At 36.6% G+C, this 20,340-nt stretch overlaps 1 protein-coding gene across 1 annotated transcript; it reads left to right on the forward strand.

Annotated features, from left to right (window-relative positions):
- Positions 1 to 437: 437 nt before the first annotated feature.
- Positions 438 to 19,074, forward strand: LOC140145307 (uncharacterized; the record flags this gene model as incomplete). Its single annotated transcript, XM_072167066.1, has 10 exons — positions 438 to 449; positions 1,011 to 1,070; positions 2,796 to 3,152; positions 4,157 to 4,274; positions 5,698 to 5,915; positions 10,541 to 10,669; positions 12,408 to 12,563; positions 15,563 to 15,702; positions 17,045 to 17,156; positions 18,994 to 19,074. Coding segments are annotated over exons 1-10 (1,383 nt in total), but the record flags the coding sequence as incomplete, so codon positions are not given.
- Between the last annotated feature and the right edge of the window lie 1,266 nt (positions 19,075 to 20,340).

Raw genomic sequence — 20,340 nt, forward strand, 5'->3', positions numbered from 1 at the left:
AATTTATGAAATGACGATACATGAAGCCTTTCGTGGACAAGTTTTCCCTTTTATTGTAGGGCCTAAATATAGTGTTACACATTATATACATTGGCAAATGTCGAAAGTAGAAACAAAATTGCTACTTGTTTGGCCCCTTTACAGGCCTAAAAATTTCAGCCCCCCTTTGACATGAAAATTATGGGTGAACCCCATAGAAAAGCATATAAACTCAATTTTCCCAGAAAAATTGTCATTTTCAGGCCCCCTTAGTAGGGTCAAAAATTTTCGGGGCCCCCCTTTTTGCATCAGTGCCCCCCAAACAAGTGTTTGTGAACGGTCCCTTAATTCATGTATTCTTTTATTGAAGATTTTATTCAAGATATGTGCCTTAAAGTAAAGTATATCATTAAAACGTTAATACTAGTATTTTTATTAGTTGAAAACCGAAGTGAGGTATGGGGCTGGCTGTGAGTGCTACGGTGTGTTAAAAAAAAGGACCACTTTATATTAGGTGACGAAAAAAAGAAAACCTGTTCTAAGTGCGGACGGACCTTTCAAGTAGGGTCGGTCGGTCGGGTTGTTTTTTTTTTTTTTCTTTTTTTGGGGGGAATGACCCACAAAATCACAAAAATCTGTTAATATTTGCAATTTGGGAAAATAAAAAAAAATGTTCCTGAAATTGTCGGAATTTGGGTCGGTATTCATTTGTACAGGAAATTTTTTTCCCAATTTGTTCAAAATCTGGGTCGGGCCCGTAGAACAGGGTTTTCTTTTTCGTCGCCTAACCGCGAAATGTGGATATCCAAATAGTTTGCTCCGGCCCGCACGGCTGCAAAGAAGCACTAACCGCGAAATATGGATATCCAAGAATCTTAAACTATAAATTAGCCCCCGAAAGAAGGCAGGGCTTGAAGAACGGGGGAAATTATGGGGTAAAAATTTAAAAAAAAGTATTAAGGTTATGGTTTAGGGTTAGGGTCTAGGGTAACCTTAATGTAACATTGACTAAAAATTAACCATATTTACAGGAGAAGCGAGGAGAGGAGAGGAGAGGAGGGAAGGGAAGGGAAGAGGAGGGGAGTGGAGGGGTATAGAAGAGAGGAGAGGTGCCCCAATCGATCTGAAAATTTTAAAAATCCCATAGGATTACACACGGCTTGTGCCCCCAAATCAGACCCGGTGCCCCCAATCATGGTCGGTGCCCACCCCCCCATGTGATACGCCACTGGAGAGGAGAGGAGAGGAGAAGGGAGGAGAGGAGAGGAGAAGGGCGGTCACGGGGGGCACGTGCCCCCAATCGATCTGAAATTTAAAAAAAAAATCCCATAGGAAAATTGCCGAAAAACGACTTGTTCCCCCCATGTGCCCCAATCATGGTCGGTGCCCCCCCACCCCAAATGTGATGAACCACGCTACGCCACTGGAGAGGAGACGAGGGGAGACGAGACGAGTCTACCTAGCCTACCTCTCTCCCTTTCCTATCCTACACCCATATAACCCATCATGCCCATGGTGACGTCTCGTCTCAATCTCGCTCTCTACATGTAGTTCTTACTTTTTTATTAAGGCTCCTTTTTTATTATGACTAACGTTTCCTTTTTTTAAAATTATGATTAGCGGCCCTTTGTTTATAATGACTAGCGGTCCTTTTTTTTTATTATGACTAGCGGTCCTAAATTTATATTATGACTAACGAACGTGTTTCTCTATTATGACTGGCGGTCCTTTTGTTATATTATGACTAGCGGCCGTAAATTTTTTCATTATGACTAGCGGTCCTTTATTTTGATTATGACTAGCGAACCGCTTTTTGCATTATGACTAGCGGTCCTCTTTTTCTATTATGACTAGCGACCCTTTTTTCTATTATGACTAGCGGTCCTCTTTTTGTATTATGACTGGCGAGCCTTTTTTTCTATTATGACTAGCGGTCCTTTTTTTATATTATGATTATTGACCCTTATGACTAGCGGTCCTTTTTTTATATTATGATTAGTGAACCTTATGACTGACGACCCTTATGACTAGCGACCCTTATGACTGACGACCCTTATGACTAGCGACCCTTATGACTAGCGGGTGTTCACCGTTGGCCTATGGCTATGTGAAAGGTCTCACTACTGTACATTTGGTTTGTATTATTCTGTGAAATTAAAACTAAACTAGCATGACTAAACAAGCTTCGCAGAGAAGTATGGCAGTCTTTTGCTCTAATTGACGCAAGCACCCTGTTTTAGAGCAACATACGCAGAGCTTTGTATTCCCTTAATGAATGCTGCTCTGCGCTGACCAACGCTTTGACACTCGGATCAGTTTGTTCTTATGATCATCAGACGATTGAATCAATCAATCAGAGCCCCACTTCTGTGTTTAATTTGGGCAGCACTGCACCCTTTCAAAATGTGAACAAGTGCCATTCTCCTTAAAGACTGTAGAGCTTTTGTATGCAAAGCTAAAGCCACCAGGCAATGCTGACAGAAAATATGTTTTAAAAACAAAATATTTGTTTCCAAAAGAAATGTGCACCAACAAGATCCCATTTACTTTTTGGATGATTGGCTACAATGGATGTACAATTGATATCAAAGTAAACTGTTGTTAATTAAATGGTGTCAGTGACAACAAACTGACACCAAAGAGCAACTTTAAACACCCCTTTAAACATCCCATGATCCTGCCACATTAAACATGTTAATTAAACCATAATAATTGTTGTCTTTTTTACAGCATGATGCAGCAACCACGGAAACGAAGAAAGCAACTCAAGTACACTGTAAGGGAGACATCAGGTGGTTCAGGGGCGTTCGTTTCAGGTGCCACTGCTAAAAGTGCAATCATTAAATGATCAAACCAGCCATGAAGAGGAACGTGCTATACCTCCTGTTCCAGAGCTACCTCAAGAGCAGGAGGAGAAGCTGGTTGAGGAAAATGCTGAAAGTGCACAGTATAAGAATTCTTGGAGTGAAATACAGCATGACTTTGTTCATGTATTCTTGGAAGATGTTTGCCATGATGAACAGGAATGTGTTTCATGTCATGGACCGATAAGTGAGGAGCACATCAAATGCAATGACTGTGGGGCAGCCTCATATTATTGCAGCCAACAATGTTGCATTGCCCTTCACCGATGGGATTTAAATCCATTCCACAAGCCTTTGCAATTGAAGAAGGTAGGTACCCAGAGGGGGTGGGGCACTCCCACTTTGGAGGGGACGCGTACATGTATTAGGGCTGCTAAGACCCCCTTTTCAGCGTCGCTGTCACCCAAAGATCCCATATTTTTGTTACAAACGCATGCTCTGTCACCCGAAGATTGTGTAAGGTACTACCACTATGTACAATGTATCATATCTAACAGCACTGAATAAATCAACAGTGAAAGTGAACTATCGTCATCTTTTGGTTTATAATTTAAAACCAGTTAATGTTAGGTACTTTGCACAGATTGAGCATCAAGATTGCGCATCATTGAACATTCCAATACCATGGCCAGTATCAGATGAATGGGACTGGCCAAATAATGAATTTGCCCTGCAGTAAAGCAGATGGTATACAAAAAATGTACATTTTGTACAAGAACATTGACATTCATTACCACCATTTCTGAAATTAACTTTAAATAATATCGTTGTTAAAAACACCAATGAAAATGTACCTTCTGTTTAAAATTCTTCCGTTTAAATTTTTAAATCAATGTCTTATGTATTTGCAATGCACATATAATTATGGGAAAAACGGAGGCTACATAAAGTTCCCTGGACTTGCTTGAATGTTGAGAAAAAATGCTCAATACATGTCATTGATGATAGTATTTGGAACAATTCACTTGGCAGTCAATTGCAAGATTTTTATTGACCATCGACTGTGTGTTTGATTTAGTGTGTACTGGTAAGTAACCACCAATGGAACAAGCCAAGAGTTAGATGATGTCCTATCTTTGTTAGGGGGGGGGGGGGTCAGAAAGTTTTATTATGTTTGTCACAAGCCAATTAAAATATCGGTAAACATTGCTCATTCAGGTTTGGATTTCCAACATCACATGTCTGGGAGGGGGTCAGCCTTCTAACAAAAACGTCCATCTATGAAACAGTTATTTTGTTCTTAGAATTTAATTGAATGTACATAATTTGTATTTAATAATGTGTTTCTTCTAAATATGACTAATTTTTATCAGATCAATAATGGCAAGTTCAAGTACATAGAGTGCTTTATGAACATACAATTCAAGAGACCAAGCCATCAATGTATAACCCAACGTCTACGTTACGGAATCCAAGTCTATGACCATTTGGGTAAGTTGCATGATATTGTATGTACGGTACCATTTGTCTTTCGTATTGCTCCCTGTAACCCTGTTGTTATATCAGGCAGCATGAACCTCTATTTACTTGTTTAGTTTTGTCCAGTACAAAGCCACACCAATGTTCATTACAAAGCTTTTTTGTGAACATGAACATGTATGCCTGTCAACATACAGGAGACTATTTACATATACGTAGATTGTCAAATGAAAATCCAGTCTTTATTTAAAACCATAAGTCCTTGCCTGCTATAAAGTCAGCTAGTGTTGTTGCTTCAGTGATGCTATCCAGATACTGTACATGGTTATGCTCCCCAAAAAAGCTTGTAATGAACATCGGTGTGGCTTTGTACTAGACTTGTAAAACTTAACAGGTAAATTGCATGGAATTACCTGCAAATGAATTAAAATAGCATGTTGGTATATGGCAGCTATTAATTTTTTAAGCAATATTGTACAACACGTACTTGTCAATCACTAGACTGCTTTGCATTTCCTTTTTGATAAACAATTCATACCATTCCATGCATATAACACAACAAATCCCAAGTGAATGTTCTGCATGGATGGCTAGCTCTTGGATCAGAACAGGATTGGCCTACTGCCCCTGGCCCATGCCTTTCCATGGTCAGAGGGAATAGAGGGATGATATGGTAAAATGGTCTACTATTAAAAGTAGACTAGTCAATCACTAAAAATATGATCTGAAACCATAAAACATTCCACTTCCATTAGATACAAAATGCATGTTGGAGCCATGACTTTTATGTGCAAATAACCGCAAATAAAAACAACATGTTGGTATATGGCAGCTATTAATTTCCAAAGCAATAGTTATTGTTCAACACTTGTCAATCACTAAAAATATGATGTGAAACCATAAAACATTCCACTTCCCCTCTAAAAGTGTAATTAGATACAAAATGCATACGGCAGCCATGATATTTATGTGCAAATAATGGAAAGATAAAAAGCTCCCTCATGTGTAATTGTGATATTTGCTGCAAAGATCCCTTCAAAACTTTGAGCTCCCGGTGGACCCAGAAGACGACATCCGATTGAATTTAAATTTGGTGTAGATTAATATTTTAGCAAGTGGCATACTTTGACCAAATAAGAAGAAAATCGGTTGACATACATTTAGGGGGCGTTTGATGCACCCTAATCAACACCATCCAGAAGAAATGTTTTCAAGTTTCCTCTGATGATGTAGAGATGAAGTAATGAAGCACTGATGAACTCAACTCTGTCATTTAGGTTCATAATATTTTTTGGCCAACTTTTTGCGGTGCTATGGTAATGTTGCATTGTACATATATTTTATGGAACTTTTATTTTACAGTTTTTTATAAAATTTTCAAAATATGTTAGAATTTCAATCAGTCCTAATCTTAGCCTTTTGTCTTTGTATACAGGCCGTATGCACAATGTATCTGTGGTTACATGCAAGTGTGAAAAAGAGGCCATAACTATGTTTAGGTATGGGTTGTGGTCATCAACCATTGACAAACCTAGTATACTGTTCCACACTGAGCTATTGGACACTGCTGAGTTTTTGATGTTGGAGGGGAAGATATCCTTGCATGCCTTCTGCCAGTCCTTGCGTTGGAGAAATGACTTAACAGCAGAGCAGGTAAGATTTATGATTATGCCCGCCCATATACACACACGCTAAAATATGCAAATTTGTTTATTTTTATACTTGTATTCTATTTTTTGTATCTTAGATTGAAGTGTACACATAGTCGTTTTTTTGAAAGCACTTGCACCAGGTTGCACAACTAAGTTTCCTAAAGGGACTCTTCAACCTTTTCATGAGTTTGCCATACATTATAAGCTAGTTAATATGCATGATGGAGGAGGATACATTAATAGATCCATGGTGTGTATACATGTATGATAGAAATTAGATAAATAGAATAAAATTTGACTCCCATCTTAAAAAGGATGACAGTTTTGCCAGTAAATGCATAAATTTATTTATTAAATACTAACTTGAGTACACCTTCAAAAATGATACCAAATTTGTTATGACTAGTGGGACACCCGCGCTTCGCACGAGTCCACACCAGATGAGTAAATGGGAGCATTCACTAAAACAGGAGGAATTGCTGAATAGGTAGAATAATTGAAACAGTAAATTTTATTGATCTAAACCTGACACTTCTTTGGCCTTCATTTCCCTTTTAGCTTCTTTTTTTCTTTTGAGTTTCTTCTACATGGGAAAATTTTGTTCCATTCCTTTATAAAAAAAAATTTCCTGCTAAGCTTGTTATTTTCCGTTTGCATGTTTTTTATTTATTAAACCCAATTCCAGTTATTTTCTAAATCAGTGCTTTCTTACATTTCCCTTTTAGCTTCTTTTTTATTTCCTGCTTAGTGGCTCTGCAACGTTTACGCGCGCGATGGCGTAGCGCTGCATTATGTGATGGGGCGCGCATGGCTAAGTTAGCAACCTACTACTTTTTTCTGTTTACATAGGATAGCAACCGACTACATTTTCACTGATTTTGAGGCCATAAATTCTTGACCGTTTTCAACCAAATTTTCGCATTACTGTGTTGGTACATGTATATTCCTCAATCTCCAGTATGAACTTGGCGACATTTGATAGATAGATAGATCTAGATAGATACAATATTTCCATATTTATAGTAAGATCAGATGGATAAAGTTTTAATTCAAAACAAACTGTTCTGATGTCCTTGGACAAAACAAACTGTTTTGATGTCCTAGGACAAAAACAAACTGTTCTGATGGCCTAGGACATCTGTTTTACAAGAATCACAAGAATTTGTTATACTTGTGGCCCATCGGGATCATGCAGTGAATGTAAGCTTTCTAAGTATGTAATTCACAAAATTGATGTAGTCAAGTAAAGTATCGTGCAACAGGACCAACAAGGTCTAGTTCTAAAATAGTTTACTGACCTCGTCATTTGTACTCATCACTACATGTTTTTCTAGTTGCGCATCTTTGAAAATAATGGTTTTTAGGATCACAACATATAATATCATATTTGTTTGATTAGTAAAGGCGCCTGCAATCAAAATGCATGTATAAACACTATATCATCACTACTAAAATCAATGTCACTATATCATCACTACTAGAATCAATGTCATAGGTAAAATTACAAAGTTCTTGTTTCTATACAATGTAAAAGGGATATGATAGTCATTCATTAGTAGTAGGGATGCCCACTCTCAATACAGTTTCCACTAGAACGATTTTTCATTTACTGTGTGCGTGCACTCACACACGTATTGTCTATGGAGAAACTGATCGATACAAGAAATCCCAGGCATGTTAAATGGCGTACATACTTGTTTTGATCCAAATGTAGGCCTATATCAGGGTGTTTCAAGAAATTCCTGATTCCACCAGAAAACATTCACCAAACTTTTTCCTGTTTGGTCAGTAAATAGAGAGGACCTTCCTGCATGAAGAGACCAACTTTTTTAATGAAAAATTTAATGAGATGAGAACTACAACAGGTTGAAGTGACACCATTCCGTGCATCAGGTGTTCAAACGCAATTATCTCCGAATTTGGAGTGAATCAGACAAGCAAACTTACATACTCATATAAATTTAACTATTTATGAAGACAAAATGTGTAGGATGTTAAGAAATTTAAGAATGTTTAAGCCTACCGCGGCCCATCTCAAATCATGCACTTCCCCGTGCACTTCTCACTACCATGTCCATTTCATAGGGAGTATAAAACCGGGGACCATCATGGCTTCCATGCACACAGTGTATTGCTCAATGTAGTAAAGATAACCTTTGAGTTGGAGCAAATTTCTCAAAATTGGTAGTGATTAATGTTACCAAACTTATGCCATGATGAAATATAATAATTTTTGAAGATAAAATGTGCTGACTTTAAAAGATTGAACAATGTTTAAGACTACCGCTTTTCATTTGAAATAATGCACTTATTGTTCATCTCCTCTATGGAGATATTTTCCATGGCGGCCATCTATGATCATGCTTGAGGTTTCAACAAACAAACCATGGGTTTTGAGGTCTTATAGTTTTTGTTGTATGTCAACAAAATCGATTAAATTTTCAGGATGATCTTATTTTCATGTTGTTATAAGCAAATATAATGTTCCAGATAAGATAGTTAATAAATACATTTTAAAGAAAAAGTACCTTAAAGTTGCACTTTCTGTTAGTATTCCTTTTGGACTTTAACTTTTTAACATGTTCTAGCAGCCCTATATAAAACCGTGACACTCGAAAGGCCATATCTCTGGAATGAAACGTCCGATTAAGATTATTTAAACGCCAAAATGTTTCTTTCATCAATTCCCATCCAATAAGTTAGGTCTGAATCAATTTAAAAGTACTTCAATTTTTAGTGGACATGCCTATTAGTAGTTCACAGGATGATAGGAACCTTTGGAGAACTTGTATATTTTCCATAATTTAGAGGTTGAGCATTCAATTGTCACATGTACAAACCTAAAAATCGAGGCTACTGATCCTGTTATCCGCAATATAACACCCATATAACATTAGTCTTGTCACATGCACACTTATGTGAATTTATCCAGTGTGAGTTGGGACTTATACAAACACTAGTCTTGTATTACATGTTGGCGAAAATTATTTGGTATAAAGTCTCAACTCGCGCTGGATAAATTCACATAAGTGTGCATGTGCCAGTCACACATTATGCAACGCAAGTGTGAATGTTGTGCCCAACTGCATGCATGCTATTCTATATCCATATACGGTACTACACGGTGTTATAAATGAGTCTTGGCCATGTGTTTTGAACTCGCCACCAATAGCGTTACATCACAAATATTATGAATTTTTACACCAATCAAGTTTCAAATTAGAATATCTCCACAACTATCAATCATAAACTAGCAAAAGTATACATTTTTGGAAAGCTGAAGGCAAAAGCAATTTAAATATACGCATTTCAACTCATTGTACAGGGTGGAATAAAAGAATTCCAAATAAAAATGGGTCACTTAATCCATTGCTTAAATTACTAACTGGCAGTTCAAAACTGAAAGTAAACAACATTGATTTGGTTAGAGGTTAGGGGAGCCTACTGACTTTGGAAGAAAAAAAATCACAGCTGTTTGGTAATCTTGGAATACAGGGTGTCCCAAAATATGTTCAATTTTTTTTACAATTCAACATAGTTTGAACTGAAACATTTTACCCCTAACCCATAGAGAAAAAGTAAGTCCATATTCAGATTCCTCATCAAATTTCCTCTCAGAAATGATCTAAAGTAATAAAAAATTTACAGCAACTTTTAGATTTTGAAGACTTCCGCATTGCTTACTACAGTGAAATATAAAAAACGGGTAGTTTTGTACACAAAAGTTTGCATTTTATAGACTAAACCAATCATAAAGAGTTCAAAATTATTAAAAACAATTAGCAGAATTAATAATCTTTCAAAAGAGCTCTTAACCATGTCTGTAGCCCATATGGATGCAAAGATAATAGATATGATCATTTGATTCAACGCACACACACAAAAATTTTTATTTCCCATAGACTTTGTATGTACATTTTGTACCGCCACCGCCTCAATTAGTCTCGATTGGAAAAACGTAACAAAACCACCATTTTTGGGTAGCGAGTTCAAAACGCGTTTTTTCACCTATTATAAGCCAAACAAACTTAAAGTACAGTTACAGCCTGTTATGTCGAAGGTTTGCTTCGCTGAAAATAAGGTTAGGTTATTGTTATTTCAAAATGATAGAAGGTTGGATAGAATCTAACCCTGGCCCTATCATCAACCCTAAACCTGACTTGCTAACCTTATTTAATGTTTGATATAGCACAGTGAACCTCAATATTATTTTCGACATAGCGAACTAACCTCATTTTCCACATGGTGATCCTAATTTTGATTTAAACACATCAAATTTCATTCTGAATATGAGGAATGTCCTTGTGGTAATAAATGATTTAGATTTTTTGAAATTGTTATTAAAAATTGATATTTTTGATATTTAACAGTCCTCGAAGTAAAGTTCATAAATCTAATGATATGTACCTAGAGTGCATGTTGCTATGAGGAAAAGCCGTCCATTTTGACCTTTTGTATAATATATACAAATATACATTCCCCCAAAAAGACCTAAAATATTTTGAGAGAAGTTTTGTTCAGAGAAAAAAAGATTTTGAGTTTTAATGATAGGGGACCTCAAAGTATACCATTACCTTGTGCAGATCATTTTTTTAACTATGTAATTCTTGTGAATATTTTCCCTAGTGTTCAACCTTGTATACACGGTTGCGTGGTGAGCCAATTGGGCAGTATCGTTTCTTCAAGCATCAAATAAGATCTACTTACACTGTGTCTTCTGAAGAAAGAATATCAAATTGCCTTGCATGTCCAAAGGTAAGATGATTAAGGAACTCTCAGCATGGCTATTGTGGATTACAAGAAGTAACAAAATACCCTTTCCATTGAATTTAAATGGCATATCTATGTTGAAAGAAGTCACTAGACAAACTGTGGTGGCAACCTCAAAATAGCAATCATTGACTGAATAATGGATTTAAGTAGATACTGGATATATTTTTTTGGAGGTATATACACTAAGCCAAGCCAAAGAAACTTATAATTTTTCACAAAGTCGTATCTTAAAACCCTGTCCATCAAAATTAACCAAAATTACACACAGGATTGCTTCAATACTCTTCTCTAAACACATGTCAATAACCAAGCAGTTGTCCAAGTGACACAATATCAAAATGCACTGATATGGAACAGTTTCCTGGACCACATTCACAGCCCTATTGGCACCCAGCAAACGAAATCTGTGAGAACGGCATCTTGAATCACAGGTCACAAACTTACCAACAGATACAAACAGATCACAAACTTACCAGGATCATCATGTCACATGTCCAAACAAATAATGAAGTCCTTTAGTAACGGGTATGTCCACCGGGCCCTTGCACGCATGCTGTGCACCTGCTTCTCATGCTTCCAACCAAGTTCCTGATGATATCCTGGGGACGATTGCCACATGCTTCCCATTACTAAAGGACTTCATTATTTCTTTGGACATGTGACATGATGATCCTGGTAAGTTTGTTTTGACTCTCTTTAATGTTTTTAACTTAATTGTTAAAATTGTTGGCTGTGACCTGTGATTCAAGATGCCATTCTCATAGATTTCTTTTCCTGGGTGCCAATAGGGCTGTGAATGTGGTCCAGGAAGTTGTTCCATATCATTGCATTTTGCGGTTGTGTCAGTTGGCCAACTGATTGGTTACTGACATGTGTTTAGAGTAGAGTATTGAGGCAATCCTGTGTGTAATTTTAGTTAATTTTGATGGACAGGATTTTAAGATATGACCTTGTGAAAAAGTTTCTTTTTGGCTTAGTGTATATACCTCCCCAAAAAAGTCAGACAGTTATTTTAATTTCAAACTTAAAGCAGAAAATATAGAAACTTCTTTTAAATGCATGATAATTTTTCAGGAAACGTAAATACACCACTTGCACAAAAATGAGATACTGGATTCAAAATATCAGTATGTATACTACACATGTACTGTAATCTAGACACCTGGTTGGTTAGAATATCTGCACAGGCTGGTACAATATATGTATGTGTGCACATCAACTGGATTGAGAACTGTGGTGACATTTAGGCACAAATTAGAAGAAAGTGTACATTTTGGTTTCTTTTGTGACAAAGAAACAGCAGCTGGGACCAACAGTTGTTTGAAATACATGTTGCATATAGAACTACATGTATAGTCATTTGAAATTAAATACATGTATGAACAGAGTGATGGCACTATCTAAAATCGTGTTTGCATATATATTTACAAGGTGTAGACAGTTGTGTAAGAAGCTCAAATTTGTGCATTAGAGGCTAAACTTTTTTAGAACATAGGGTATTCTAGACCCATAATTACCTAAATTGTAATTTCGAAAATCCAGTCTTTCAGATTAATCAAATTCAAATCATATAGCGCCCTCTGTTTCACATGTTTTAATTCAACATATTTTTACATATGATGTTACCATTTTTAGTGTGTTGAGTTATTATAAAATCAACAGCATCAATAACTTAAATTAATTTGTACAATGTATAACAACAACAAAATTTCATTAATAGGATGGAAATATTTTCATCAGCCTCGATGCCAATTTTGGCTTAGTAAGGAAGAAAGGATCATCTGCAGGAACATATTTGGCTACACCAAACCATGGAACCAGGATGTTTTTGGAGACACCAGATGTTGTCCCACCTGCCTCAAGTGCAAGTGATAAGGTAGGACATATTATTGAAATTATAGGTTTAGAGAATAAAGATACTGTATTGTTTGAGTTCTAGTTCACAAATAGTCATGTGGTACTGGTATAGAGAGATAATATGCACAATGTTGATACACATACATTGAACATCTATTCTCTTTCTTTAACAATGTTATTCAAATACGATAAGGGTTGTGTATTTTGCCAATTTTAACAGAGTCACATGTCATATTGCTAGTTTGTGGTCAAAACTGTGCCCTAAGGCATGAATTCCCTTCTTGTTATATTGTAAACGTTTGACTAATGACAGTATAGGCTCCATTGACATACGTTGAATTTAGGCACAACCTTAAAGGGCCCTCCTGTAAAATTCCCACCAGCAAATAAGGTTAAGATGAGTGGTGTCCTCGGATTTCAACAGCATGCCAAATCCTTCTGTCCCCAAATCCATAACATCCAGTCCAGTGTCCTGTTTCAATACATCCACGTATGTTAGAGGGGGTCTTCCAGGTCTTCTGTTTCCATGTTTTTGTGTCCAATGGATCAGCTTGGCTACATGCTCAATTTTGCTTCTGTATGCGTGCCCAGTGAAACGTGTCCTTCTCTCTCTCTCTCTGATCTTCTGTGAAAGTTTCTGTAGGTCGCCATACAGTTCTCTGTTCGTGATGTGCTGCTTCCAATTGATGTTGTATACTGCTCTAAGCATTCTTGTGTAGCAACCATCAAGTTCTTTACATGTACATAGTCCGGGAGACATGGTCCATGCTTCACATCCATAGGTTATGACGGATTCGACGGTAGCAGCAACTAAACGGGTCTTGAATTTCCTTGGGAGAGTTGACCTCTAGATTTTGTTGAAGCTGTTACATGCTCTCCATGCAGCTGCTTTGCATGTTTTTACATCTTTTTTCGTACTAGCCATCCATGCCCTCACCTCATCTAATTTGGTGCCATTGTTTGTCTGGATAGATATCTGTTGACTATGGTTGAAAGACATGAACTTTGTTTTTGAAGCATTCCTTTTGAGGCCAACTTTTCCAACAGATGATTCAACCCTTTGCAGTAGCTCTTGTGCCTGGTGGATTTCCTCTGACAGTAGGGCTATGTCGTCTGCAAAGTCTAAGTCCATTAGCACTTCAGGTCCGATTCGTCTGCTGCTTCTCTTAGCCAGCTGGAATCCAAGCTGGTCGTCTTTGCCTTCAACTGCCTCCCTCAATGCATAGTCCAATACCACCACAAAGAGGTAAGGGCCAAGGGTGTCTCCTTGCAGTACACCAGCAAGTATATCAAACAGTTCAAATAGGGCACAGAACCTTAATACTTGTTGGGATTTCAGAGGAGGGAGCTCTCTATTTTCACATGAAATTTACCCCAAGGCAAAGTAGACCAGGTGCGACATTAGGCGAACGTTTACTGTATATTATGCTATTCTGTCGGTCGGGGTTTGACATGCTCACCCACCATAACTGGAGTGAGAGGGGGTGTCTGTGGAGTGGTCCTCAATTTTCCTATTGCAGTGGGAGTCGCCTTAGCCTATTATGTACTATACATGTGGTAGCATGCTAGTCCCAAACTTTAGGATCATTAGAAATATCAGACTCACTTAATTTATAGTCGTTGATAAGGTTGTACGTTCGATTGTGCAGTGCATTGTACAACTAATTAATTAAATTAATGCAAGAGATCAGACAAATAAATGTGAGTCGTGACAAAATAGAAAATGTATATATATTTGTTGTGCTGGTTTATCCAGTGTCAAGTTACCAATGCCATATATGCATAATTACACAATATCCGTGTATTCAATTTACAACTGTATCTTTGTCACATAAATTTTTAGCAAAATAAAAACTTAAATTAATCATAAATAAAAGGCATTACTATAAAATCATTGTGGGGTTTGTTTATTAACAGCTGATGATTGGAACTTCCCACGATGAAAGAAAATACGAAAATTAGAGTATCAGACTCTATTGCTAATCTCTCAAATACATCAATAAATTATATTTTACACGATTGATGTTGAGAGAATCTTGAAAACTAAATAACGTAAATTAATAACCAAAAATTAATGATTTAGGTTTATCGATGATGCATATTTGATGAAAGTTCAAATACGAAAGCCAAAAACATGACCATGCCATAAACGAGAACTATAGCTCAGATTAATCCACGCTAACTTTTTCTGAGATTCTGTGATCCAAAAGTATATAAAAATCATTCAAAACTTCAGGGGCAGCGCAACGGGGGCAATATAGTTATGTTCATTCACTAAGTTTACCTATACAAGCTTTAGATTCAAGATCACCCAAACCAGGGAGATTCCACCTTTATTCTTTTGAGGAGTGTACATGTATTTTGTGATTTATGATAATCATTGACATGAGAGTCGCATACATACAGACACCCCTACATACACACATACATACACAAATTTATATTGCGCCTTATCATGAAATATCAAAGCGCATTACAATAGTCTTATGCTACAAAAAAAAAACCCAAAAAACATGCAAATGAATATAAACAAAAACAATATTATGAAACGGGAAATAAATGTGATTTGAGGAATTCTTTGAACTTGTTTAGGGTGGGGGCCTGGGGGCCTCACGGATATGCTGTGGAAGAATAGTATCTGTGACCAGTAGTTTTAGAAACTAATCAAAGACGGATATGCTAAAAATTTGTTACAGGCCTCTGCGAGACTATTATGTACTTCGACATTCAAGTATTTGACCATGTTTGTTCCATGATAGTTTTCATCGCGTGCAAAATATTACTAAACCATGAAGAATGGTACAAATGTCCCAATTTCCATATTTTGGCGACTTGTTTATAAATTGTTGTCTCACTTGATAAGTCAAGAGACCATGTAATCATTTTTCTGTATGGATGTATGTACAGGTGTGTTTTTGTATGTGTGGCTGAATAATTAAAAATGTTCATGCATCAAATACCAAGACAGGGTAAATTGCATGTTAAAATCATTGATTTATTTCTGAATTGCTTTTATAGAACTGCAGTAATTTTCAAGCTGCTTCAGTGCTTCGGTCCAAGACAACAAGAAACAAACTGGACATCAATGGAGTGTTTGGAAGTGCCTGCCGACATGGTGTCCCTGTCAAATTTGTTGATTTTAAACATGCAGGTGAAAGGTAAGTTGATGCAGTTGATTCTCTTCCTGGTTGGACAACTATGTATATGTGTCATAAAACGCATGTGATCCTGATCCTTACATGTGTAAGCAGGATCAATTTTGCAATTGTCTGTTGTCTTCAAATCATAGTGTGTACACTGGTTGATTACCGTATTCGTTCCAATAAATGCCCACACCCCCAATAAGCGCCCACCCAAGGTTTTTTCAATTTGCTAAAGGGTACCTTTAATGTTGAAGTGACTGATAGATGTTGATACAGTGAAATAGCTGGAGGATTTTAGTCCTGTGTAAACTTGCAATACATTTACTGCATCAGAAAAGCTACTAGAAAGTCTCGGGACCCTTTTATAACGTAGGTAAAATTTTCTGTAAGAAACGGCCCTTAAGAAAAAATTAGGTAAACCAGGTAAATGAATTTTTGAACCTTATTGGAAAGAATACTGTACATGTGCATCCCGCAACACTTAAAAAGGGCATTTCGTGATCCACAGCATGATCCCCCACTTTCCTCATAAAAAGTTGAGATTTTCATGTCACTGGAAGCCTCTAGCTACATTGGCTACATAATGTTTTATCTACATAAAAATTCTTGCAGATTAATTGGTTTAGCAAAGATATTGTGAAATGTGAATTTCGTTCTGGTATACCAGAACGAAATTACAACACATTGTCTATGGAGCAGTGTAATACACATAATCATGCATAACTCGCAAACGCATAATCGGAATCAACTGAAATTTTGGGAATAAGCTTTTTTCACGGATATCTACTGAAAAATGTCATAAAAAGAGGATGCCAGGATCACGAAATACTCCTTTAAATTGAGAGTGCATAAACCTTATCTGTGACTCAATTTGCCTAACTCTTCTCATAATTAAAAAATAAATAAATATATGTCTTAAGGGTGAGACAGGCATCTGGGGGAATATTTTGAGTATCTGAAAAATGATACTAAGAATACTATTGCTTTTATAGTTCTTCAGTTATACATGCATTTATTTTGACCAATAAATCAAGAATTAACAGACATATCAAACGGCAGGAGCCCACCATTCAGCTGCAATTTTAGCACTGGAGCACACCACTCAAGAGTCCAAAATTGCATAATTTCATTGAATTAGTCAAGAATTTGGTCAGTTTTGACAACAAATTGCCAAATATGTAAGATTTTCATCAAATGCCACCCAGCACTGAAAATATCCTAGCTACAACCCTGTGATACACAATGATGGCGAGAGGAATAAAACATATCTAAAGCTTGGGGATTTTACACTCTATATAATTAAAAAATTCTAAACAGGCATTAATCTGGGTTTATTTATTTTTCTCTATACATGTAGATTTTATCTCTCAGTAATCATGATTGATTACTTGCTGTCTAAAGTGGAAGGAAACGATGCAAATCTTCATGTCATCTATGACATTGGCTGTATGCTTGACGCACACATGAAGGTAAACAACATCTTCTATTGGCACATTGGTGTTGCCCACAACAATATTTTGTTTAAGGGATTATGATATGATGATATGGTATAAACAACTCTGCATGATTCTCGGTTACAGTCATAGCCTTCACTTCTTTTAATTCATTGCTCAACTTGGATTGATGCTAATATGTGTGTGATGTTTTTTATCTGCATTGATCTACAGAGCTACATGTATCATTAGCTGGATATGAACTAATCTTTCACCAAGGTCCTGGAAAATAAATTAAAAGTTATAATCAAAAATTCAATTCTTTTTAACACTCCAAATTGATTCTTCAATGAGCTTTCCAGTACCGTTCGGGATTACAAACAGATCGCGGGGTAATCCCAAATGACGCCATTTTCTTTGTTTCATCATATCTTTAAATATCAAATATTTAAGGTTTAGTAAATGAGAACATGCATATAAATTTATAATTAAAGTATTACCCACTCTTGATATTGGTATGGTTTATTCTATCTTACGTTGTAGTGTGTAGTAATAGGCTTAAATGAATAAGTGTTGGGGATTACCCCACTCTCCCCTATAGTGTCTTCTTCATTTACTTACGTCATTCAGCCCACTGCCTTGAAAATCATTTTCCCTTCGAACGGCGGCGCCCGCATTTTACCAACACTTTTTCTCTTTTTAAGGAGAAATACTGAATAAAAAATTGCAACGAGTGTCAACTTGTAATGTAATACCTGAGTGGAAGAAAGACTCCATTAAAACTGTTTTTCAGTTATTAAGAAAAAGCTTAATATTTGGAAAAGTTTTATAGACAGAATGTTTTCATCTTCAGGGGACCTTTAATACATGAACATACAGTATTTCAGACATTCGAAATCATATGATGTTTCCATGGCAATGGTACAGGTCTTATTACAAGCTGGAGTTGGATCCTTCTTCCACTAATAAACTGCAAGTGCCAGTTCCGTAAGCAGATGTGTTATAAATAGCTACATAAATTTGGAAATTATCCATTAACTGCACAAGTAGAAGCATGTAATATTTTAGCAAGAAAGTTTATTGTCATGAAAAGCAGATTTCATGGATGAACAAAATTCCTCTTTAACCCAATTTTTGTGGAAGAAGGGCCCAACTCCATGGAGTTAAGACTTTCTTCCATGAAAACGATGATTAAGTGTACATGGAAGAACAGAGAGTAGATTTTTGTTCATCTTTCACACACAAAGAAGAACAGTCTGGCAATAAAATGCTGGAAAAAATGGGAGTTGGGCCCTTCTTCCACTCAGGTATTCAATTATTCTCTTCGAATGGAGTTAAACTTGTTTTGCAATAGATGTGCCCTTTAAGAGTTGTTACCTGTAATAAATCATTGATCTCAAATATATAGGAAATTATAGTCAAGGACGCTGTTGATCCCATTTATATTTCCATAGGTCATGCAGTACTTGATGAGTTAGACCTTTAATATATATCAAAACAAATTTAAAGTTGTGTTCATTTTCCTTGTCAAGAACAAATATAATGCACAAGGCGTGGAAATTACAACCCTTATATCAAGTCAAGCTATGTGGTCTCCTTTTTAGAACACATACTGTTATTATAATGTGTGTCAGCATTATTTGTCTCAATATTTGAGAGTCATGCTTCTTTCTGAACCACCTTAAAATAATGACAAATATTGAAATTTGCCTTGTTATCATTGAGAAACTAAAGAATGCTTTTTATTTCACATCATGATAATAGTTTTAAATCACATAAAAATATTGTTTCCAATCTGTATTAGTAGTGGCATCCTTATTTATTTGGTATACTTGTATACAACCAAATACATCTCATTTTGTAATTCATACAGGCTAAAAAACAGCAGAAATATGAAGACATCTCAATTGCAGTGCCAGTATTCCATGCATATGGACATAAAGCATCTTGTCAGGTTTGTTTTAATATAAATTATACTGCCTCTCTGTCCTCACCTTCTTTTCTCTAAGTTTACTCTTCTGTTTTAACTTTTTTATCCCCTTCATAGTTTTCCCCCGTTTTTTTTCTGTTCTTTTTTCTTGTCTTGCTCCTTTCTCTTCTCTTCTCATTCTCTTTTCTTTTCTTCTCTTCTCTCTTCTATCATCTCTCTCTCTCTTTTCTCTCTTCTCTCTCCTCTCTCCTCTCTCTCTCTCTCTCTCTCTCTCTTCTCTCTCTCTCTCTCTCTCTCTCTCTCTCTCTCTCTCTCTCTCTCTCTCTCTCTCTCTCTCTCTCTCCGAACTCTCTGCTGAACCGTTGAGTGGGGACGTCCCCACTATTTGGACTCCAGAACGAGATAATCAGAAATAAATATGTTTATTTCGCTGCCACCAGTCTATAGAGGGCCCCCTACTTCCATTTGAAGTTTAAAATATCTCTTGCCGATATGTATTTCCTTAAAAAAGTGAGATAAAAATCAGTGGGGACCGTGTTTTGTGGGGGGTCATAGTGGGGTAAAATTATTCTCGTCCCCACATTTTAGTTAAACAGTCATATCTTAAAAATCTTGTATCTATACTCTCTCACTCGCTGACAGGATAACAACCGTAGTAGGGGGACCCCTACTATAGTCCCCACATTGCAGTCCCACCTATATAAAAAAGTATAATGAATTTAAGAAGCTCACCGTTGAAGTGAGGTCATCGCAATGTCCCCACTTTTCGCCCGTGTTCCCACTATGTAGGTGAAATCTCCTATAAGAGTCCCCACTTCAACGGATCGGTGGGCTCTCTTCTCACTCCTCTCTCTCCCTCCCTCATTCCTCTCCTCTCTCCTCTCTCCTCTCCTCTCTCCTCTCTCCTCTCTCTCTCCCTCTCCTCAGTCTGATCAAACAACTTTTGTTTATTTCCCAATAATGAAATTATTGTTGAGAAAGTGCATAAACTCAAGTTCACCGTAATGTAAAAAGCCTTAACAGCAGGGTAACAATCTGGAAAATATCAAGTAAAAAATGTACTTGCATGCATGTTGGTGACAGGGCATATGTATTTTAAGACATTTTCTGGTCAACTAATTGACTGGTATAAAAGCCATTTATGGTGGGTGTGTGTCATTGAAACTACATAAACCAGATACAGTACACATTCCATTTGGGGTGCGCAGCAAAATGGCACATTAAGAAATTACATTACATTTTACTTAAATGATACATAAATTAATTTGTGTACAGGTGAAGTATAGCACA

Source organism: Amphiura filiformis, unplaced genomic scaffold (genome assembly GCF_039555335.1).
Source record: "Amphiura filiformis unplaced genomic scaffold, Afil_fr2py scaffold_209, whole genome shotgun sequence".
NCBI lineage: Eukaryota > Metazoa > Echinodermata > Ophiuroidea > Amphilepidida > Amphiuridae > Amphiura > Amphiura filiformis.